The 23,668-nt window shown below is 47.8% G+C and overlaps 6 protein-coding genes across 6 annotated transcripts; 3 read left to right on the top strand and 3 right to left on the bottom strand.

Moving 5' to 3' along the window:
* Nucleotides 1–546: 546 nt before the first annotated feature.
* DFJ58DRAFT_857776 (uncharacterized protein) lies at nt 547–2,411 on the bottom strand (the record flags this gene model as incomplete). The annotated part of the gene is made up of 3 exons (XM_041393952.1): nt 547–1,426; nt 1,483–1,838; nt 1,895–2,411. The coding sequence occupies 3 exons, from the start codon at nt 2,409–2,411 to the stop codon at nt 665–667; spliced, it is 1,635 nt and encodes a 544-aa protein (XP_041239235.1). The 3' UTR covers nt 547–664.
* Nucleotides 2,412–3,554: 1,143 nt separating this feature from the next.
* DFJ58DRAFT_732716 (GH3 auxin-responsive promoter) lies at nt 3,555–5,629 on the top strand (the record flags this gene model as incomplete). The annotated part of the gene is made up of 6 exons (XM_041386203.1): nt 3,555–4,158; nt 4,214–4,662; nt 4,705–4,890; nt 4,942–5,087; nt 5,144–5,316; nt 5,373–5,629. 6 exons carry the CDS (start codon nt 3,555–3,557, stop codon nt 5,627–5,629), a joined length of 1,815 nt encoding a protein of 604 aa, XP_041239234.1.
* Nucleotides 5,630–8,566: 2,937 nt separating this feature from the next.
* On the bottom strand, nt 8,567–10,426 carry DFJ58DRAFT_857760 (GH3 auxin-responsive promoter-domain-containing protein; the record flags this gene model as incomplete). Its single annotated transcript, XM_041393951.1, has 8 exons — nt 8,567–8,938; nt 8,995–9,167; nt 9,224–9,369; nt 9,422–9,607; nt 9,734–9,808; nt 9,860–9,955; nt 10,006–10,100; nt 10,156–10,426. 8 exons carry the CDS (start codon nt 10,424–10,426, stop codon nt 8,682–8,684), a joined length of 1,299 nt encoding a protein of 432 aa, XP_041239233.1. The 3' UTR covers nt 8,567–8,681.
* A 3,452-nt stretch (nt 10,427–13,878) lies between these two features.
* DFJ58DRAFT_688955 (cytochrome P450) lies at nt 13,879–16,244 on the top strand. The gene is made up of 11 exons (XM_041383355.1): nt 13,879–14,186; nt 14,241–14,565; nt 14,611–14,759; nt 14,812–14,927; nt 14,982–15,104; nt 15,156–15,345; nt 15,401–15,479; nt 15,532–15,657; nt 15,714–15,718; nt 15,790–15,925; nt 15,979–16,244. The coding sequence occupies exons 1-11, from the start codon at nt 13,988–13,990 to the stop codon at nt 16,055–16,057; spliced, it is 1,527 nt and encodes a 508-aa protein (XP_041239232.1). The 5' UTR covers nt 13,879–13,987; the 3' UTR covers nt 16,058–16,244.
* A 1,233-nt stretch (nt 16,245–17,477) lies between these two features.
* DFJ58DRAFT_916620 (cytochrome P450) lies at nt 17,478–19,937 on the top strand (the record flags this gene model as incomplete). Its single annotated transcript, XM_041395488.1, has 13 exons — nt 17,478–17,805; nt 17,866–18,070; nt 18,123–18,293; nt 18,343–18,448; nt 18,494–18,642; nt 18,695–18,810; nt 18,863–18,982; nt 19,034–19,223; nt 19,279–19,357; nt 19,412–19,514; nt 19,535–19,604; nt 19,676–19,805; nt 19,859–19,937. Exons 1-13 carry the CDS (start codon nt 17,776–17,778, stop codon nt 19,935–19,937), a joined length of 1,548 nt encoding a protein of 515 aa, XP_041239231.1. The 5' UTR covers nt 17,478–17,775.
* A 707-nt stretch (nt 19,938–20,644) lies between these two features.
* Nucleotides 20,645–23,648, bottom strand: DFJ58DRAFT_809727 (uncharacterized protein). The gene is made up of 15 exons (XM_041391369.1): nt 23,027–23,648; nt 22,830–22,971; nt 22,625–22,776; nt 22,450–22,574; nt 22,276–22,392; nt 22,097–22,226; nt 22,008–22,038; nt 21,851–21,951; nt 21,687–21,795; nt 21,521–21,575; nt 21,398–21,476; nt 21,300–21,345; nt 21,103–21,248; nt 21,006–21,047; nt 20,645–20,952 (listed from the first exon to the last, which is right to left on the bottom strand). Exons 1-15 carry the CDS (start codon nt 23,583–23,585, stop codon nt 20,876–20,878), a joined length of 1,911 nt encoding a protein of 636 aa, XP_041239230.1. The 5' UTR covers nt 23,586–23,648; the 3' UTR covers nt 20,645–20,875.
* Nucleotides 23,649–23,668: the final 20 nt, after the last annotated feature.

Below are 23,668 nucleotides of genomic sequence, written 5' to 3'. Positions count from 1 at the left end.
CCGACTAATTGGTCTCGCAGAAGCGCAGGCCGCGAGGATTAGCCAGCAAAAGGGTTTCGAAAAAAATCCAATGAATACTGCACTAGCCAAGAACAAAACCAGACCGCTATAGATAGACGTCAAGTGGAGCCGGGATACATGTGTAAGAAGCGTGTTGGGAAGATATATGGGTGGGTGACGAAAAATCGAATGCTAGCACGACGACAGACAAAGCATATGTACATCAGGATAAAAATAGCCCATGTGGAGAGAACCTCCGTATCAGCATGCGCGTCATGCCGAGAGCGCCCGGAGCTCGTGCAAGGGATATCGATAAACCCTGGAAAACTCGAAAGTCGATATCGACCAATTAGACTTGTATAAAGGAAATTAAACTCGATGAATCACCATACCAACTCTGAAACCCAACACTCACTTCTATGTACGGCTGGCTGAGTGAATGAGGCCTCCGTGCGCCTGCTATGATTGGCGGTCCCCCGTTTTTACCTGTGCTAACGGTAGAAGAGACCGTGCCAAATGGGTATAGATCTCGTAGTATAATGAAATATTGACCCTCGCACTCCCGGACAAATTGAGAGGTTTGAACCCGTTCAACACAAAGCACTCAGTATTTGACTCTCCTAGAGCTACAACGAATACCACACCTTACACCTTAATTTCGTCGTCACCCGCCACCCTTCGAAATTGTCCCAACAGGCCTCTGAATCGGTGCAATACCAGGTGAAGGTTTTAACGGCGGAAACGAAGACCTAAACCCGCGCGCTGGTTCAAAAGGCGGTGCCTTGCTCGACAGTGTCGACGTCCCAGACGTAGAACTAGTAGGGAGCATACTACCACCGTGCGACCCTGTAGAACTCGTTGAATGGGATAATATCGATACATTCGGATGCGACAGCGATGGACTTGTAGAATGCGAAAACCCAGAGCTAGACGCATGACAGTTCGCATACGGATTAGCAAGTCCAAGTCCAGGAGGCGCGCCATCCCCGATTCGATATGCCGATGTCCGTGGCTGATGTCTCCGATACTGAGGAGGCGACACAGGTGGCTGCATCTGCATTGATCTCCCAATAGTCGCATTATACGCCCCAGCTGCTTCAGCCTCCGCTTCAGCCTCCTGTATCTCCTTCTCAACCTCCCTAAGCGTCTTTTCCAAATCAATCAACACCGTCCCCTCCAACTTCTCCTGCCTCGCATAAAGCCTCTCCAACCTATGCTCGACGCTCCCAATCTCATTCTTAACACCCTCCATGCGTCTTCTCCTCACTTCCTCTTTCCCCTCGCGTTCCCTACGCACTTTAGAAGCCTCCTTTTTGAGAACTTCACATTCCTCCTCCTTCTCGCGTTCCTGTTTCCTCAAAGAAGGGCTAGAGCCTTCAAGTTCACTTCTTCCCTTCTCAACATCCTCTCTCCCCTCATTAGCCCTCTTAACAGCATCCTCAAGCGCCCTGATGCGCTGCCTCGCTTTACTCTCGGCAGCACTCGCTTTTCAGAAGCCCGATTCAGAGCTTCGATCTCGTTTTTGAGCACTGCATCTGCTTTTTGGCTGTCTCTGCGCGTGGATTTGAGGGTGGTGGTTAGTTCGGAAATGTGCGTTTGGAGGGAAGTGAGGGTAGATTGCAGTTTGGGGAGACGATCTTCTTGGGTGGGTGTTGTGGATCGGGATGTGGAGCGCGGTCGAGGGTGGGTGAGGGGGCTTGAGTCGGTTGCTGCAGTTGACATTGATAGGCTTAGGGATGATGATGATGCGGAGGAGGAGGATGAGGATGAGGGTGGGAGGAGAAAACTAGTACTTGTTCCTTCGTCCAACCTTCCATTCTCAATCGCACCTTCCGCTTCTACACACACAACTAATAAGTCCCCATACCATCACCAATCATATCAAAGCACATACCTTCAGTGACGACCTGCCTCCTAATAGAGCTCGCCAATCCATCCTGTACAAGTCCCAGATCGATATCATACTGCCGTCCAGGCATGAGCCCGTATATGATGATAACAGCCTCGTCTACGGGATCGAGGAGGCGTATCAGGACGCGCTGCCATGGGGAACCGTTGACAGATACCGAGAGGCCTGTTGAGAGTGCTTCGGAGATAATTCCTCGGGCGGTATCTCCTACCGTATCCCCTTCTGTTTCTCCTCCTAGTTCCCCATCCAATTCTACTTCCACTTCTGTCTCTATGTCTGGGTTGGCATCTGGGTCTGCATTAATATTGGTGTTTGTGGTTGCGGGTATCGAGGATTCGTGATCTACGTTCAAAGCAGGTTCAGACTGTGGAGAGAGCGTTGAAGAGAGAATAAAAGTCGCTGATACAGATGTGATTTCACGGACTGAGAGGATGAGGTGAGGCGTCCAGGGACGGATGGAGTGCCACGAGCTTGTGTTTGATGGTTGGTCTGTGGTATGCATCGTCATCTGCAGTTCATTCGTTGGCTTGTCGTTGTTAGTGCTGAGCTGATCGTTGATCGTTGACGCGCGTTGGGTCTGATCTACGAGGATAATTCGAGGAGGAGGGTTTTACATAACAACTCCTTTGTTGTCGCTGGTTTACAAATTTAAATTTCGCTGATCCTTGATCACAAACCGTGTTATCATCGATGGCTTCAAACTGAAGAAACGTTCAGTGCTCTTTCAAGGTCTGACTCGAGTCTTACTATGACAATAACATCGCGTGGAGACATGATATTATTCCCATAGGTAGACTTTCAAATTTCAAGCCCTGCCTGAGACATCATCATAACGGTCACTTTTGTCCTTAGATCTGGCTAACATCAACAATCATTGCTTCAAGAAAAATTATTAAAACTGTTTGTGTTCTCTTAAACTATCTTTCAAGGTCCGTAAGACCGCCGTGTATACAGCACTTCCTATTGCTGAAGTTTCCACCCCAACTTGAACTTGTACGAGGAGAGTATATATGTTGGTTATCCTCTTGAGACAGTCTGGCTGAAGCTGAAACGATTCCGGATGAACGCAGTCTCTTGCATGGCACATGATGACACTCTGATTGTATACAAGTTCCATATATTCGGTTGCAGCTTTCAAATTTGATTACTCATTGAGCTCCCATGTACAGTGCACGGCATCTATAAAGAAGAAGGACCCACCTATCCTCTTTCTGCTTCAAATATGCCTAGAGTAAATTCTCATATCATATACATTTGGTTTCGTTGGCCTCCCAGGCTTACCAGATACGCACGTAGTGCTCATTGCCCGATATTCGCGATCATCGCGCGCGCCTGCTATCATGTATGTGCCCTCATTATGATTACCTGGGCTTGCGAGCCAAGGGCTAAACCCTCACGTGTACATACCCAGGTACATCTTGTCATCTGCTACAAACCTATGATCACTTGCCACACAAGATCATCCTTAGACTGGCCACGAACCGAAATATAGAGTTTTGAGCGGCCAGGCGGACTGGTCGTGAAGGATGTTAACACAATGGCAAACTTGTGTCCGACCAGCTTGAGATGCGTCGTGGGTAATTCCACAGGCTATAAGTCGACCATTATATAAAGCTGCTTTCCAACTCCACATCAGAACGTAGCAATGTCTCGTCCTGAAACAGATCTCCTGGACTCCTTGTCCGCTGAACTATCTCAGCAGCTGAAGGATCGCGTAGATCGAGCTTTGCTCGAGTTTATACGACCGAATTCTGCGTCTCAGTTTGCGCAGGATGCTCCCGAGTTGGCCAAATTCCGTGAGGCTATCGCGCAGGGCAACCCGAAAGACGATCTAGAATTCCTGCGCAGCTTCCGAGAATTCGTCCCTACCACAAACTACGAACCTTACCGGCCGTTCATAGCAAAGTTTTTTGCGACCCCTTGCAAGGAGGCTGACGTCAAGAACATGTTCGCCCCAGGACTACCTTACTTCCTCGCCATGTCTAGTATGACATCCGGCAAATCAGTAAAGATATTCCCCAAATATCGGCCACCCCCTCACCTGTTGCACCATCCTCTATATCTGGCGCTTCCTCCGTCAGAGGGGATTACCTTATCACCGGCTTCTCTGAAGTATTCGCAAATCTTACAAATAGATTGCGAAGATGGTCAATCCAAGCAGGTGACGGTCTGCTCGTTGAGCATCGGTTTTCTGCGAATGGCAATGAACTGGGACGCCGAGCATGACAACGAGAGGCTCGACTTATGGTGTAAGCCCGCCATGTCACTTTTCCTTGCGCATGCTGATCCCCAGACAAATTTCAGTGCCAGGGCAAACAGATCCATATGCGATTTCCTTGGTCAAGAGCTATCGCGCGTTCTTCGTTCTGAATGCTCTGTTTGCACTAGCAGACTGTCGGGTGACGATCATCCGCTTCTTCTTTGCTAATGTATTCGTCATTTTTTTGCAGTATATAGAGGATGAGTGGTCTCTACTCATCGACTGCATTGAGAAAGGTATCATCCCGGATGTTGAAGACCTAGACCATTTGCGAGCACCTTTGGAGGTCATATTTTTCTTGCTTGTTACATTCCACTCGGCTCACAAGGTCACTCAGAAACTGTTTAGACCAAATCCTCTTCGTGCTGCTGAACTTCGGGAAATCGGGCCTCCTGGCATCCAGGGTTGGGCAGTCCGCGTGTGGCCTTACTTGACAAAGTTCGTTGGGATCACCGGAGGTCCTGCTACTGCCTCTGTTCCCAAGGCATGTCAAGTGCGGAAGGTTTACTACACAACTGACAGTTAGCGACACCAGATTACTCATGCACTCGGACCTTCTGTCCCCACCCAGTCTCCTGGTTATGGCAGCTCAGAGGGTGGCGTCGCCATAACATACCACAAAGGCGACCCCAAGACTGACTTCAAGGTGGTGTTTGTGGATGTGGTCACCGAATTCCTGGATGTGTATTCCAACGAGCCTTCGGAGCGCGTACTGTCCATCGTAAGGACTGTTCATTTGCATCACAGCTGTGTCTGCTCATCCCTGCCGCAGTGGGAACTTGTACCTGGAGGGCATTACGAGCCCGTCTTGACGACTCGTAATGGCTTGTGGAGATACCGCCTTGGGGATGTCGTCACCGTGAAAGGCTTCGCTCCAGACGACGGATTGCCTGTTATCAACTACCTTCACAGGCGAGAGTGAGTTGCCGCATTATCGGTTTTAGGAGCTGAACTAATATCGCCCGCTTCGGAAGAGGCGGACTTGTGATGACATTCGGAACAACGTGCACTGAATCAGAATTGACGAATGCGATCGTGTCTGCCGCCAATCGATGGATCGGCCAAATCATAGATTTCACCATTGTAGGTGACGACCGAGACGCGCCTATTACTTATGGATATTTAGTAGAAATTGGAGGAGAAATAGGTTCGTGCTTACCATGCGACGGGACCGAGCTAGACTGAGTTAATTGGTGTTTGCAGGAAACGACGCGAGAATGGCGACGCAGCAAACTTTTGAAGATCTCATGGCGGCAAACGACGAGTTTCGCACTGCTTTCTGGCAAGGCCGAGCAAGAAAGCCGACCATTCGTCTATTGGAGAAAGGCACATTTGCAGAGTATCGCAGGCAGAAATGCGACAAAACAAGCGTGTCGATATCGCAAGTGAAGGTTCCCGTCGTCCTATCCGACCTAAAGTTTAGGGAATGGTTCCTGGAAAGAGTTATGATTGAGCTGTAAGAGAGTTTGGTCGACACTTGTACATTCCTTGCAGCACCAATATTCCCAATTTTAATCACCAGACCCGAAATCGTAGCACTCACTGCATGGATTGTAGACTTGGAATATTTATGGCCCAGGCTCTTTTTACTTGATTTCTTTTAGCCACCCGAGTACCACAGTCGCTCACCCTGTTCTGCATCCCAGGAGACCAATATTCCACAAAACTACATACCGCACGAGCTCAGTGACAGCAAAGACGAAAAGAAAAAACGAGGGACTCTGTCTAGACTCCGGCTGAGAGGTCATTCAAGTTGGTACGTGTATCAGACGGCTTGTACTTACTTGCACAATGATATGAGTGACAATCAAATACAGCAGCGAATACAAGAATAATGGCCATTTGACGTGGCACTATGAAAAGACACCTCACTTATGACTGGAATATGACGGCCCACCGTGAGGGACATGCACAAACAAGTTTATGCTTCACATTTGTTTGCATTCAACCGCATTGGGATTCCGCCAAATAAAGCCGGCGCCGCTGACTTGGAGCTCTCCTACCTGGTTATATGTTTTCTGGCCCAGAAGCGCCAACTAGCCAGTGTGCTCTGTCCCTTCTATCCATGCTTTGGATTTGCAAGTAGGCTGAACTTCTGATCGGACTCAGATACCCTTCGTGTTCGGTCCTGAAACATCAGATTCAGAGTCCGCCTCACCTGCCTTCAAGCTCAAATACTCGCCGCGAGGCTTTAAATAATGATGATAAATATTAAAATACAATATCGCTCCACGACCGAAATCTCTCGTCTTCCATCCTCAGTAAGTAACGGCCATTTTCCTTCTATTCGGGTGACTATCAGACACGGCTCGACGCTGCGGTCACAGTGGACTCCGGAGTGCATTGCTCTCACATGAACCTGTTAGACGAATTCGTCAGAACGAAACAGGATATCTTTACATACAGGATGACATCCTACTACGTATTTTTTTTTTTTTCAATTCCGGTGCCTCTCTTCTTCTGATCAAGCCTTGTCGGATAGTACGACCCTTGCTTTGTGCGGCCCGAAAGTGCCAGAGTTCATCTCACACTTACACCCGCCTTTGATGGCGTAAGATCCTGTGAAACGGACTCGTTGTCGTTGAGGGTGAAGATAATGTCATTCTTCTCCTCGGACGGGCCAGCTGGTTGTTCCTTCATTATATGAGTATGTTCTTAAACGATCGTCATGCGAAGAGAAGTCTTTTAAAAAAATTACATTTCTATGTCCTATGGAGGGTTCTCTAAGGAGGACAATATTATCTAGTCTGAGGGACACCCGTTGTCCCTGACGCATCTCTGAGTTCACGAATGGCTTGATGTGAGGCGTACCCCCATCAGTCCGCCGTTCCCCCCAGCCGTTTTAGACGCGCAACCCTCCGAAGATGAGACGACTGTGAATACAGAAACTGTGTGTAAACTGGCGAGAGAGAAGTCATTATCCGCTATCATCAATGAACGTTGCCAACGCACTTTGTCACCTTCAAGTTTATCCACGATTTATTCTATGCAACAGGTCATTTTTCTGATCACGACGCCACTCAATGGACGAGGTATCTTAGTTTCCACAGAAAATATTCGAGGGTGAGTCATCATTATGTTAGCCAACTATACATACACAGGGTATCGAGTTGCGCAGGTTTGTTTTATTTTCTCGATCCCTCCCAAGGCCATCACCCCCCCTTGCTGTTTCCATCGATACCCCACCCTCAGAAGCATCTGGCTTACGTCGAATGATCCTCCGCGTTTCGTGTGCCTGATCACAATTACGGCCTATGCGAGGTCTCACGCGTTATCACAAACGGGGAACACTTGGCCCTAGTGTTTGTACCTCTTATCAATGTACATTGTAGCGCTCATATAATCCCGTGTTTCGGCTGTATTGCTTCTCGTGACTGGACTTCTGCTAATGTCCTCGATAAGTGCCAGTCTTTTTATTAATACTCGAGTACATAAATACTTTTGTAACTTTGCGCTAGCTACACACAATTTCGATAGACCAGAGAGCCTAATAGGCAATTTTTTGCTAGACCGGCAAGTTCAGGTCAAACTAATACTAATTATTATAATTTTCTCTAAGTTAAGACGGGAAGGTTTTTCCGGATGAACGAGTCCCAGACGATGTCGGTCACAGTTCTTGGAGGGGAGGTTGATATCTGGCGTGGAAATTCAACGGGAAACCATGCATTACTTTCACCTTGCGATCTTTCGAGGGGCCATTTTACGAAGAATTCAGCGAGATACAGTACGAGGACAGAGCCGAAGTGCCGAATATTGCTTATCAGATTCACATCCTGCAATTTAGTCACGCAGACCACAAACTCCTTGGTACCCATCCCATCATGATGAGTTCGATGCCCCTAGGTCTTACCGGAAGTGATGCTGCCGATCAGAAGAAAACGAGCACGACGTAATAAGTATGTGAGGCCCTGGATCGGCCTGGATCCCGGCCAATCCCATTACGTTGTTGCAGGGTTTTGATCATCACCCGGGCCGTATCTGGGATTCCGTTATCATATCTATTCCTGTTATCATACCAGGATCCGGGACCAGGCCTCAGGGACCGACGGAACATCGAATACCGATGCGTCGCAACTCTCGCCCGTCGGTGATGGCCAACACAGCGTGGTGACCGGCGACAGCTACTATAAAGTATCACTTGCCCGCTGATCATATCATAAAACAATATCTATAGGCTACAGTCCAGAACACTGAGATATAGAACAGTCATGAGAAGACTGTTGTGTATCTCAATGTTCGTGGTTGCCTCTGCCGTAGTCGCATTGATTGCTTGTTGTGAGTGAGAACACTACTCTTAGGCTGGTACTGACGTTTTTAGTCTCTCCCAGTGATTCCCTTTCTGTTTAGCATTTTGTTGAAGTAGTTGCATGAACGGGCATTGGGAGCGGTCTTCAGTTTATATGACTCGTGTCAATGCGAACACATCCGACAGAACGACCCAAGAGGTAAATCTGTTCGATACATGAACGTAGTCATTTGTGAGAGCAATGGACAGATTCCGACCAGACTCTGTTACAGCTCGATTACAACTTGTTGCAGGAGCCATTCCCTAAGTGTTGGGTCGGATAGGACGACGGGGACCTTCACCTGGGATATCGAGACGTTCGCCTTGTTGCACTTCTGTTGACGATATTCTGAAAATGCGCCTTTCTCCAAGAGACGAATGGTCGGCTTTCTTGCTCGGCCTTGCCAGAAAGCAGTGCGAAACTCGGCGTTTGCCGCCATGAGATCTTCAAAAGTTTGCTGTATCGCCATTCTCGCGTCCTTTCCTGCAAACATCGATTAGCTCAGTCTAGCTTAGTCCCGTCGCGTGGTAAGCACGAACCTATTTCTCCTCCAATTTCTATCAAATACCCATAAGTTATAGGCGTGTCTCGGTCGTCGCCTACAATGGTGAAATCTATGATTTGGCCGATCCATCGATTGGCGGCAGATACGATCGCATTCGTCAATTGCGATTCAGTGCACGTTGTTCCGAATGCCATCACAAGTTCGCCACTTCCAAATCGGGCGATATTAGTTCAGCTCCTAAAACCGATAATGCGGCAACTCACTCTCGCCGGTGAAGGTAATTGATAACAGGCAATCCGTCATCTGGCGCAAAGCCTTTAACGGTAATGACATCGCCAATGCGATATCTCCACAAGCCACTGCGAGTCGTTAAAACAGGCTCATAATGCCCTCCAAGTACCAGTTCGTACTATGACACGGATGAGTATAGACAAAGGTGGGACGCAGCGAGTGGTTCTTACAATGGGCAATACACGCTCAGGAGGCTCGTTGGAACGCACGTCCAGAAATTCGGTGAGCAAATCCACAAAGAGGACCTTATAGTCAGTGTTAGGATTGCCTTTGTGGTATGGTAGGGCGATGCCACCCTCTGAGCTGCCATAACCGGTAGCTTGCGTGGGGATAGAAGGTCCGAGGACGTGAGTAAGCTTGTGTGTGGTTGGCTGTCAGTTGGGTTATAAACCTTCCATACTTGACGTGCCTTAGAAACGGCTGTAGCAGCCGGACCTCCAGTAACCCCAATGAATTTTTCCAAGTGAGGCCCACACGCGGACCGCCCAACCCTGGATGCCAGGAGGCCCGATTTCCCGAAGTTCTGCAGCACGAAGAGGATTTGGCTTAAACAGTTTCTGAAAGACCTTGTGAGCCGAATGGAATGTAACAAGCAAGAAAAATATGACCTCCAAAGGTGCTCGCAAACGGTCTATGTCTTCAACATCCGGGATGATACCTTTCTCAATGCAGTCGATGAGTGGAGACCACTCATCCTCTATATACTGCAAAAAATGACGAATACATTAGCAAAGAAGAAGCGGATGATCGTCACACGACGGTCTGCAAATGCAAACAGAGCATTCAGAATGAAGAACGCGCGATAGCTTTTGACCAAGGAAATCGCGTATGGATCTGTTTGCCCCGGCACTGAAATTTGGCTGGGGATCAGCATGCGCAAGGAAAAGTGACATGACGGGCTTACCCCATAAGTCGAGCCTCTCGTTGTCATGCTCGGCGTCCCAGTTCATTGCCATTCGCAGAAAGCCAATGCTCAACGAGCAGACTGTCACCTGCTTGGATTGACCGTCTTCGCAATCTATTTTTAAGATTTGCGAATATCTCATAGAAGTTGGTGATAAGGTAGTTCCCTCTGACTGGGGAAGCGCGAGATAAAGAGGGTTTCGCAACAGATGCGGGAGAGGCCGATATCTTGGGAATGTCTTTACTGATTTGCCAGATGTCATACTGGACATGGCAAGGAAGTAGGGTAGTCCTGGGGCGAACATGTTCTTGACGTCAGCCCTCCTTGCAAGGGGTTGCAAAAAACTTTGCTATGAACGGCCTGTAAGCTTCATAGTTTGTGGTGGAATGGATTCTCGGAAGATGCGTAGGAATTCCTTATCATCCATCGGATCGCTTTGCGCAATGGTTCTCGCGGAATTTGGCCAACTCGGGGGCATCCTGCACAAATTGAGTTGCAAGATTCGGCCGTATCATCTCGAGCAAGGCTTGATCTTCATAATCCTTCAGCTGCTGAGAGACTTCAACGGTCAGAGATCCTAGCAGATCTGTGTCAGAATGGAACATTGTTTGCGATATGATGTGGATTTGGAATGTGATTTTTATTTAGCATGGTGGGTTGACGAATAGCCTGTAGGATTGCGCCGCGACAGTTTTTAAACCGGTCGGGTACAAGCTTCACGCGACGCCGGGGTAGTGCTGGCATGCTCCACGGACCACGAGCAACCCTGCGCGGCGGAGCGGGCATCCGACCAAACCTAGGCAGAGCAGAGCAGGTGCAGGCCGGTGTTGCGGCCAGCTCATGACTTTACAGTCTAGTGCGTGATTCTACGTGGCAAGTGGTTATTCTATAATAGGTTTGTAGCGGATAACAGGGTGTACCTGGGTTGTTGCACATGAATGCATGAAGGGTTTAGCCCTTAGCTCGCAAGCTCAGTGGACGATATGATGTGTTGCACGTACATTAATGGCAGGTGCGCGCGACGATCGCAGAGGTACAAATCTTGATGCAATCATGCTTCAACGAGTGGTGGAGCGCAGCAACCAGGAACATCGGAAAGTGGTGTACTTATCTAAGAACCTTGGCAGGCCGCGTCAACGGCACCAAATGTAGATGATATGTCCCCTATGCATATAAGTAGAAGGAAGACTCTGACAAGTCGGCCCTTCTTTATAGATACTGTACCGTGTGACTGTATGCACTCAATGAACGATCCAATTTGAAAGTTTGCAACAGGTCATGCGGACCCTGCACGCAGCCAGAGCGCCAGGGATGCGATATGCAAGGGACTTCGTTTGTTACGAGACATCCGGATAATTTCAGCTTCAACCGAACTGTCTCAAGAGTGTCGCTGAAACTTTTCCCTTGGGCAAGTATGGACGGGGGGAGCAGTGGGGAGCGCTCGGTTCCAGTTGTGATACGATGCAATACGATATTGGTTTGCTTGCTCCCTAAAAACTATTCGGACACCAAATCAGCGCAAGAGACTCCGATCGATATTGTTATGTTCCATCCAGAGCACTCAAGAAGTGTTCATCGTTGACTCTCTTCCTACACCAGAGTCGGCCAAAAAGCTTACTAGTAACATGATCCCACTGGTACAAACATCTGCACGAGCGAGACAATTTTGCGGACTATCAGGCCGCCATGCACTGGTGGGGTATGTACTGATCAGAGACAGCAACATCATTAACGCATGAGCAACTTCAGAAGACGCAAAAACGTTCGAATTAAGCACTCACGCCGCGTGCAAAGTAGAATACGAGTAAGAATGCGTACTAGCTTTGTCACACGGTGGACCCCAACGTTAAGCTTACGTAATTCCCAATGCATCCTCGGCCTGGTGTTTTTTTACTGGTGACTTATGTAATAGACCGCTTCTTCATCCAACATCATTGTTGATCGATCTGATCGCTCTAATTAGCGGAGCACTGGCCGGTTCTCTAGCGCTGCCAGTCTTCTCTGCCCTAGTGCAGTTTGGATGGAATCGATGAACGTTCGTGAACTCCGAGGCTTTGGTGTTTCGTGTTGTTACTAATCATAAGTTCCCTGCACTGTTTCACCACTTCTGGTGGGAAGATGGCACGGGCGGCTTCTGCGCTAATCAGATTTTTTTGTCGTGCTATCACCTTGTTCAGTAGACTAACCACACCCCAGTCATTTCTCTGGTGACAAAAGGATAGCTTGTCAGCACTTTACTTCGCACTCCACCATTAATTGCGTAATCATGTCACTCCCAGCCGTCTCTTGCAAGTACTCACTGTAGTGTTCACCTCCGTCTTCTTGTACGTATCGCAGCTCAGTCAGTTGCATTTCAAACTCACTCACTGGTCTATGGCTGCGTGCACAAGTTTGTCATCCACGTTGCCAACAACTCAAACTGCAAGATCCAGAACCGGATCACCTATCTCGTTGTATTTGAAACAGTCTCCGAGTGATATGCTCAGGCATCCCTTCGCACTACCATGGAGAGGCTACGCAGACTTGGAGTACCAAGCCCGTCGCTTATACCTTATCGCGTCATAGGTTCGGTGCATCATTATCCCGTGTATACCTTACATCCCCGCCGATACGTGCGTCCAACCTTCTTGACAACTATCCACAATCTTTATTTAATACCGCAATATTGGAGAAATATCCGGGCTCATGACGTTTGCGCTGGTATTGCGTCGTGGGGACAATTACTCATGGGCGAACCCACATTCGGAGACATCATGAAGCTACCACGGGGTCGAAGGTTGTCGTGCGAAGGATTCAGTTCTGCGAGAAGACGCTCTCCGCTTGCATGGCCGGACACGTTGCATTGACAAGAAGCATGGATTCAGAACTGGAATGAACTATCCGAGCAATGTTTAGATGGTATTGTAACGCGCATGTCTGCATTGCCTATCTCCGTTAGTTATTGCCGCCGTCCGACCTTCAGCATGGATGAGTAGTTCAAGAGGGGGTGGACCCCGCAGGATTTTCTCGCTCCACACACCTATGAAGTCACATCACAGAAAAGCGGAAGCCATCAGCAATTAGAGAGATGACTGAGGACGACTGTTGAACTCGCCGACCACATGATCTCGCTGATTACGAAGATTCCCTCCAATGATCTGCTAGAGATTCACGCCCAGATCTACCCGCATGCATGAAAAGATGGCGAGGGTTGAGGATAATGCTCATGTTCTCATTGGTTTGTTCGACCTGAGCATGATTGTGCCATACAGCAAAGGAAAGTGGGTACTCGTCAATGGAGGCGATCTTGCACAGGTGCCACGGGTGGGTAGAATATCCTGGCGTGGGCGGGACCATCGATGACAATTCCACGCAATAGGGCTATCCTGGATGCCCCTCAGTGCAACATTGCATTTGATCCGACGTTAGCTCTAGCCCCTAGGGTTAGAGACTGATATCGGAGAATCTAAGCTGATCACGAGTAAATTAACATTATGATGCAACCATTGATGCACCAAGTTTAAGCGACAAGGTTTGTTGTCCAGCGCCATCGTTGTGCCAGCTGCACCTATTGCGTTAATCGCGCATGACATGAGCAGCACTCAAGAAACATCAAGAAATACAAAGTGTGTCATTAAGCGCTCGTTTTCATATTGGTGACGTCATGCCAGCAGGATTGCGTTAATAACGCACTGCCAAAGCTGGTCGCAGACCGTACTAATACGAGTGCCTGGCCCCGTCAGAAAGAGATATAAGATACTCCGGTTCACAGGTTCAAACCGGGCACTCCGCTTGGCATTTCTCTTGCTTGATGACCACACCACCCTTGCTCATCTTCCGCTAATAGTCGATCATGTTGACACTCGCCTTTGTTACTTTGCTGTACCTTTGTCTTGCTGGCGTCGGAGTGTATCTGATGAAACATGTATTCGCCAAGATGAATCATGCACCATATCCCCCTGGTCCTCGGGGCCTGCCTCTCGTTGGGAACATTCAAGACATACCTCATGTCAAGCCCTGGCTCACCTTCGCTGAATGGGGCAAGAAGTATGGTACAAGCCTCCCGTTTTTTCCAAAATCATGCATTTCAACGCCCTTGCGTGCAGGTGATATTTCGCATATCAATGTTCTGGGTCTACACATTTTCGTGTTGAACTCCGTCAAAACTGCGGTGGCAATGCTAGACAAGAAGAGCTCTATATACTCTGACCGTCCGGTTGTTCCTATGAGTGGCGAACTTATGGGCTACGCACAAACTCTGGCTTATCTCCGTTACGGTGAACGCTTTCGCTTGTTTCGCAAGAATTGCCACCGCATCTTTGGCAGTCGCTCTGCTTTGGTTGTCTACCACCCCATCGAGGAGATGGAGACCCGCCGATTCCTGAAGTGTGTGCTCGCGAAACCGGACCGACTGCAAGCACACATTCGACAGTATGTGTTTTATAGTATTAGTAGCTTGATCTTGAATCTTTATAGCACCGCTGGCGCTATCATTCTGCGCATCTGTTATGGTTATGAAGTTAAGGAGGATAATGATCCTCTTGTTGACGTTGCAGAACGCGCTTTAGATCAATTCTCGCGGTACGGCATCACTGGTGATTTTATGGTTGACTTCCTGCCGTCCTGTAAGGCCATGACATCTCGACGGTTTCTTTCAACAGCCTGACTATGTTCTAGTGGCCATGCTCCCGGAGTGGTTCCCTGGTGCTGGCTTCAAACGCCTAGCCCGTGAGTGCCGTGAGACCGTCGAAGAGATGGCCGCTGCACCCTACAAGTTTGTCAAAGATCAGATGGTGACTAAGATTTGTAGCTGTTCCGGCGTCACGTACATTGATTGAGTTTTACAGGCTGCTGGCACTGCCCTCAAGTCTTTTTCCTCAGATCTGTTAAAGGGCCGTACTGTGACTGCGGAAGAGGATCATGTTGTGAAGTGGTCTGCTGCATCCCTATTCAGCGGTGGTGCCGACACGGTTCGTCCGTTTGAAACCAACATATTTTGGGGCTAACGCCTGTTTGCTCAGACTGTTTCTGCGATCTACTCATTTTTCCTAGCTATGACACTTTTCCCTGATGTACAGAAGAAGGCTCAAGCTGAAATTGATGCTGTTGTTGGCCCTGATCGTCTTCCCTCCTTCACTGATCGCCCCTCCCTTCCTTACATCGAGGCGCTTGCCAAGGAGGTCCTCCGCTGGAATGTTGTCATACCTAGTAGTATGTGTATCTTGTTTATCGCAACATTTAGTTGAATAACAGTGCCTAATGTCAGTCGATCACTGCACCACTGAGGACGACATCCACGATGGGTATTACATTCCAAAAGGCTCATTGATAATCCCTAACATATGGTTGGTATTTTTTTTGTTACATGTATCCGGTATATTTTCTGATTTATGTCAGGTTCATGCTCAATGATCCAGAGACATATGCCAACCCCTCAGAATTCAATCCTGAGCGCTTTTTAGCCAAGGATGGAAAAGAGCCTGAGACCGATCCTCGCACGGTGTGCTTTGGTTTTGGTAGACGGTAAGGATCGAGTCGCTGTTATATTCTGAGTGGAATGCTAAGATTCTGCTCCACAGTCTTTGTCCAGGTATGCGCAATTGGCAGAGGGCACTGACTAACCAGGCAATTTTCTAACGTTGGTTGTTTTCGACTGTACAGGTCTGCATCTCGCTGATGCATCCATCTGGATATCCACCGTGATGTCACTTGCGGTGTTTGATGTTTCCAAGGTTGTCGAGAATGGTGTTGAAATAACCCCTGAAATTGACCCCTCATCTGGGTTGATCAGGTATGTCGCATATCTTAATATGATCACGGTACTCTGAACATACACACTCTCAGTCACCCCAAGCCCTTTAAATGCTCGATCGAAGCCCGCTCTGACAAAGCCCTGGCGCTCATTCAACAAGACACTTCCTAAGTATTGCTAACTAGCAGTCATCTCACCCTGTTAAAGATAATGTGAGGTCACATTGAATATACCAGGAGACAAAAAGGTTTATGCAGTTGTGCAATCTCGCAGTCAATATTTAGGTACTTGTGTGCAGGATACTTGATATTAAGATCGAGTAGTAGATGTACTACACGTGGAGCAACAATGTGAATTGCCATTTCAGTAACTACTGACCAGTTACTAAGGTCTGGCGGGGGTCGCCAGCGAGGTCACCACGCCCAGGTGGTACCCGGGGGTATACTCTATATCATACCATCACCTTGCTCCGCAAGGTCATGTGCATATGTTGGTAAAAATGTGCCAACGTAAGCAATAGTCCGTGTGAAGAAAAATAATTTATAACCCACGTGATTAACTATGGTTATTGCACAGACCACTGAACATGCAACGAAGACATCAGCAACCACATCTCATCCCCAAATACCATTTGGCAACATTCCAGCAGTGGACTGGAACTCGTCAACGAAAGTAGTGAACTCCCGGCCAAACTCGTCATAGTAGGTCGTGTATCCACCTATCGCCTGAAATGTGGACCTGCAGGAAACCATATCGCCAATGGCATGAGCCCTTTAGAAAAAGTTAAATATCGGTTCCATATTACTCGACCCGCCCACCCTGACCTTGCAACGGACTGCCAAGCAGGAATCACAAACCTTGAGACGTTGCAAGGCCAATTTGCCACCACAGATCGACGCATGAGTACGTTTTGTAAGAAACGTATTCGCCTTAAGGGTACGTGACACCTTTACATGACAACTTAAAACAAGAAGGATAACGCCGTACCTGACTCCCCTCATGGACAAGCTGTCGAAGATGCTCCGTAGATGGACAACGAAACGGCAAACTGGCCTATTCTGGACAAATTTGCGCTGCACTTCGATAGCATCAAATATAATTTCCAAGTAACATCTCTCCTTGTCTTCTATATGAAGGCATTCGTATTCAACCTATCCATACAAATACCGCTCTCAACGGTTCCATCGCGGAGATTGAGTCCACCCTCCGTCATTGGAAAATCTAACCATGATACTTTCCAAGCGACCGCGGGAAACGTTACTATCCTGAGGCTCGGTGTGGTCCACAATACCAACTACAAATGCCCACACGACAACGACAACGAAGACTGACCGGAAAATTAAAAAATTCACCGAGACTGACGCGAGTGGTTCGAAAGCCTAAAAAGAGGCACAGTGCCTTCTACTGCCCTCATAATTGTACTTGTATCTCGAAGCGTTCCAAGCGAGTCGTATTTCCTATCTTTTCAGCACGTTTTCTTGTAGTAGTATTCGACAGTCTTGAATAAAATCGGCTGAAGCGCCGGAATCAACCGGAGCAAGGTAAATAGTCGACAATGCCGACCCCTAGTATCGAATTCAGTGGCTACTACGTCACATCAAGAATCAGTGGCCATGTCGACAATTCAATCACTGATGGATTCATTGGCCGTCGATTCATTACTAGTTTCAGAGAGTTTCAGTGGCTCTCTCTATTGGCTTTTCACTACTATAATTCATGGGCTTGGAGTCCCTTCCCACAGTGATAAGGAATCGGTGGTTTTACTGTTGCATGCCAGCAGGATCTTGTCTGACAGTCTGACTTGGCAGCCTCCTATTGCGTTAATAACAAAATGCAGTCGCAGACCCGTACTACTAACATAAATCAGCACCGTCAGAAAGAGATATAAGATGTCCCTCCGCTTCACAGGTTCAACCCAGGTACTCCACTTGGCATATCTTCTGATGACCACACCGCCCTTGCTCATCTTCTGCTAATAGTCAAACATGGCGACACTCACCGTTGTTACTTTGCTATACGTTTGTCTTGCTGGCGTCGGAGTGTATCTGATGATGCAGGTATTCGTCAAGAAGAATCATGCACCATATCCCCCAGGCCCTCGGGGCCTGCCTCTCGTTGGGAACATTCAAGACATACCTCATGTCAAGCCCTGGCTCACCTTCGCTGAGTGGGGCAAGAAGTATGGTAAAAGCCTCCCATCTTTCAAAATCATGCATTTCAACGCCCTTCCGTGCAGGTGATATTTCGCATGTCAATGTTTTGGGTCAGCACATCTTTGTGTTGAACTCCGTCAAAACTGCGGTGGAAATGCTAGACAAGAAGAGCTCTATATACTCTGACCGTCCGGTTGTTCCTATGAGTGGCGAACTTATGGGTTATAAGCAAACACTACCTTATCTCCGTTACGGTGAACGCTTTCGCTTGTTCCGCAAGAATTGTCACCGCGTCATTGGCAGTCGCTCTGCCTTGGTTGTCTATCACCCCATGGAGGAGATTCGAGACTCGCCGATTCCTGGAGCGTACACTCGCGAAACCCGACAGCCTGCAAACCCACATTCGACTGTATGTGTTTTGTAGTACCATTGGCCTGATCTTGAATTTTTATAGTACTATTGCCGCTATCAGTCTGCGCATCTGTTATGGTTATGAAGTCAAGGAGGATAACGATCCTCTCATTAACATTGGACAACGTGCTTTAGATCAATTCTCGCGGTACGGTCTTTATGGTGATTTTATTGTTGACTTCCTGCCATCCTGTAAGGCCATAACATCTCAACATATTTGCTTAATAACCTGACTATTGTCCAGTGGCCAGGCTCCCGGAGTGGTTCCCTGGTGCTGGCTTCAAACGCCTAGCTCGTGAGTGCCGTGAGACCATCGAAGAGGTGGCTGCTGTATCCTACAAGTATGTTAAAGATCAGATGGTGACCAAGATTTGTAGCTGTGCCGCCACGCGCTATTGATTGGGCTTTACAGGCTGCTGGCACTGCCCCCAAGTCTTTTTCCTCCGATCTGTTGAAGGACCATACTTTGACTGCGGAAGAGGATCACATCGTGAAGTGGTCTGCTGTATCTCTAAGCGGTGGTGCCGACACGGTTCGCTCGTTTAAAACTATCATATTTTGGGGTTAACGCATGTTTTCTCAGACTGTTTCTGCGATCTACTCATTTTTTCTGGCTATGACACTTTTCCCTGATGTACAGAAGAAGGCTCAAGCTGAAATTGATACTGTTGTTGGCCCTGATCGTCTTCCCTCCTTCTCCGATCGCCCCTCCCTCCCTTACATCGAGGCGCTTGCCAAGGAGGTCCTCCGCTGGAATGTTGCCATACCTAGTAGTATGTATATCTCGTTTATCGCAACCTTTAGTTGACCAATAGTGCCTAATGTCAGTTGATCACTCCACCACCGAGGACGACATTCACGATGGGTATTACATTCCAAAAGGCTCCTTGATAATCCCTAACATGTGGTTAGTACTTTCTTTGTTGTGTATCTGATATATTGACGCTTTGAATTATGACAGGTTCATGCTCAATGATCCAAAAACATATGCCAACCCATCGGAATTCAATCCTGAGCGCTTTTTGGGCAAGGATGGAAAGGAGCCCGAGCCCGATCCTCGCACGGTGTGCTTTGGTTTTGGTAGACGGTAAGGATTGAGTCGCCGTTATATTCTGAATGCAATGCTAAGGTTCTGCTCCACAGGATCTGCCCAGGTATGCGCGATTGACAGAGGGCGCTGACCAACAAGGCACTTTTCTAATGTTGGTTGCTTGCGACTGTACAGGTCTGCATCTCGCTGATGCATCCATCTGGATATTCACCGCGATGTCACTTGCGGTGTTTGACGTTTCAAAGGTTGTTGAGAATGGCGTTGAAATAATCCCTGAAATTGACCCCTCATCTGGGTTGGTCAGGTATGTCGCGTATCTTAATATGACGACGGTGCTCTGGACATATACACTCGCAGCCACCCCAAGCCCTTTAAATGCTCGATCAAAGCTCGCTCTGACAAAGCCTTGGCGCTCATTCAACAAGACACTTCCTAGTAAGCATTGCTAACCAGCGGTCGTCTCACCCTATTAAAGATCATGTGAGGTCAAACCACATACTATTTACACCGGGAAGAGACAACGTTGGTGTCGTTCCGTAATCTCGTAGCCAATAGGTACTTCTGTGAAGGATACTCGAGATAATTTAGCAGATGTACAGTGGAATAAATTCTTAAGCAATTATGTGAATTGTCGTTTCAGTGACTACTCACCGGTTAGCAACGTCGCGATAGCCAGTGGTCAGACCGACAGGAACTTTGTCCCTGTTGTATTGTTCCGTGTATACCTTCCCTCGTTGTCTGCTAGGGCATCATCATATAGTACATATACCACATAATCAGGAAATATGTGAGATCGTTGAATGAAGACCTTGAGAAATGAGATTGACAGCGTAGCAGGGTACACGTCACGCTGAACTTGTTTACTTCTCGGCGGCCTTGCGAAATCGGCCTGGATGATTTGTTGGCACTCCCTTGATTGAATTTGATTCCCATTCATAAAATTATTTCCACATTTTTTGGAGATTCACAAGCCCAACTCGCGTAGTTCTGTGTATGTGTATTCGGATGACTGAGGCTCAAGGTTGGATAGATCACCCTCTTTCATTCCATTGATATTGATCAACCTAGTAGAATCGGTTCCATATCGAAAGAATGCAAGAATTTTTGCTAGAGTTTATGTAAGTTGTGGACTCCTCGAGCGCATGTCAATGATGTCTGCATTTATGAAAATCGAAATGTAAATTAGAGTAGCCAGAACACACTACCGTTCCATTCGAGCCTGAGAGTCTACGTCACGTAATGAGTACTGAGTGCCTCCTTGTCATGTCTTGTGCTGTGGGCACTGAAGTGAAACGAACATCTTATGCCTGGACGATAATCCTTCTATATACTGTGGAGCCAATACTCGCCCCCTCCATCAATCGCTTGATGGTTCTAATGGACTCTCTTGTTTAGCCAGTAAGTGTCACCGTAATACAATAAAAGTTCCTCTCCACGAGCCACTGCCTTGGCTTCAGATGATGCAATTAGTAGAGCGATTCGGTACACCATCTGGAAATCTTACTGGTGTAAAATCCGATATGATGCTCCCCATTGACGAGAAGAACTTGAGGACATATCATTCAGCTGACGGGTATCAATAGCTTCATGTTGGGACTCACTTCGTGCTTCACAATTGGCCACTTCCAGGGTCTCGTGATTCAGGAAACGAGTAGCATTTCCGACTGGAGCAGCATCAAGCATCTCCTCCTCATTTTTCTTTGAGAATTCGAAAAAATAGTTGCGACCACTATATTCGGCAACAGGACTGCATGAAGTGAGGACGTTTCGGTCGATGTTCAATAATGTGAAGGCGTACTTTAGAACGTCAACATCCTCAAATGTCATCATGTTGCCGACATAGTCTAAGCAGAAACATAAGCCGTTAGACTCCAATGTCCCAAGAAGCGGCATCACCTCCGATGAAATCGTCAGGCTTCATGTCTTGCGCCGCGAAAGCTCCTAGGCCGTAATAAGCCTGCCTGATCTCGACCGCCTGACCAGTGGTGAGCATAACTCGTGGACGACGGGCGTCCTTACCATAGTATCATTTCGCTGAAGCTTTGTGTTTACGCATGGGTTGTCAGTTGCGCCTGATCGAAGTTCACTTGTACTAAGTCACGCGCGTAAACGTGTTAATAACATAGTCTAACCTCTAAATTGGAATTCAGTCCACCTCACTGAATGTTTAAATGCTGTACCCTACCTTGCATCGCATTTATGACATATCCCGGGCAAACATTCTCGGTCATGTTTAACACACGGGCAAGTTAAAAGACAGCGTTTGCACTCGCAACCACGATACTGACGATCACCTGAAGTTGTTCAGTGCCCGACCCGTATCACGAATTGAGTCATGACCATACGGACAGTTTATACCACATCGGCAAGCCAGTTGGCAGTGTCGTTTCCGACGGTAGCATTCGCACCACTCTTTTTCACAGGGACCCTTATGGTTGCAAGGCTCGAGGCTGCGTCATGAAGTATCCTATGATCTCTATCTGTTTGATCATAGAAGGGAACTTACGGGACGAATGGCGCATGTTTTTCTTCTTCTTCTGCAATTGATTGCGAGTCAGAACACAAGGTCACCCAACAGAAACATTATTGGGGTACCAAAAATGAGACGACGTTTTCGTGTCTTTCTCCTTGTCCTGTTGTTCTTTGTATGACTTTCCGGGTCGTCTGCGGAGTCATCATCATATGTCAAGTCGTCAGAAAACATGGCACATCGTTGAACAAAGACCTTGAGAGAAGTGAGATTGACAGCGTAGGGTACATGTGGACGTGTTTACTTCTCGGCAAGGCTTGAAGCAGAGATCCGCAAGCTGACAAGGAAATAAATTGGGTGAGATTGATAAGATTGTTTTCAATGCTTCTTTATCGGATTCATTCTCCCAGTAGACTTTGTCCTAAGGACCACACGGATCAGGAATTAATGTTGTGGGGTGCTCAACGACAATGGCTACCGTGTAAGAATCGTCTGTTAGACGGTAACATTCGTCACCACAGGGCTCTCCTTCGCTGAGTCGCATGCTCTGATTTGTCACCTTGGGCCTACCACCACCTCCGAACGACCCGGACTGAGGATGCACTAGCAGACCACATGAATGAAATAGATTCAAAAATTACAATAGAACTTACAATGGGTCGTGCACAGAGTTCGCAGACAATTAAGGTTTGGACAAAATGTCGCAAGAACGGATGTCAACCTCTTATGGAGATCATCAACTGCAGGTTGGAAGCAGGCCCCCTCCATATCATCCTCAGTTCCTCCAGGCCAGCGAAGGAAATCTCTGCATAAAATAATGAGTGCATCCTCGAGAGGACATGAATCAAGTGAGCTGACCGCTGAAATCTCTGCCATAGAAGACCCTTGTTGTACGATTCATGGAGCGATTTTGGGAGGATGCGCATCCGATCAATATTCTTTATCGAGATATTCAAAGTGTTGTGTAGTCGGCGGGCAGTTTCTATTTGGATCATTTCCGCTGGGGATGCAATCTCTAGTGGCGGTTTCAGCATGTTCAACTGATCGTGGCTTACAGTCTGGATCAAAGTCTTCTTCCCATGCGAACGACTGAAATTGGTCTAGATATTCCATGACGGGGAATCCCTCCTCATCGCCGTACGGAATGAATGCAGCTGTGTCGTCCACTCCCCAGCCCCGAATGCTCTGATTGATTGGTGGACAAGACTCGTAAGGAGGATGGGCCTCAAAAGTAGGATCAACAAGAATCTCCTCCATCTCTAATGGGTATGATATGCCTCGACCCTCGGCATCGTACTGGGTCACTAATAGCAAAGGTTGGTTCGGGTTCTCCAAGTCGATCCGCATCTCCGAATCCTGAAGCGCCCCGGGGTCGAGTAACTGATCTATCATCTTATTATATTTTTCTCTTTCTCCAGAGACACGTCGGCCAGCCAAAGCGTGGATGATTTGTCGGCACTCCCTTGGTTCCCATTCGTAAAATTGTTTCCAGACTTCTTTGTAGATTCGCAAACCCAGCTCGCGCAGTTCGGTATATGTGTATTCGGATGACTGAGGCTCAAGGTTGGATAGATCGCGCTCTTCCGTTCCGTCGATCAACAGTATCTGCTCCATATCGAAAGAGTGCAATAGTTTTAGCTGAGGACTTGTGTTGCCTATGTAGTGGATGATTTCGTCACACTAGGTCAGGATGTTTG

Source organism: Suillus subalutaceus (genome assembly GCF_016647625.1).
Source record: "Suillus subalutaceus strain FC151 chromosome Unknown DFJ58scaffold_131, whole genome shotgun sequence".
Taxonomy (NCBI): domain Eukaryota; kingdom Fungi; phylum Basidiomycota; class Agaricomycetes; order Boletales; family Suillaceae; genus Suillus; species Suillus subalutaceus.
Note: the sequence above shows the minus strand (reverse complement) of the source record. Positions and strands in the feature narration are given on the sequence as shown.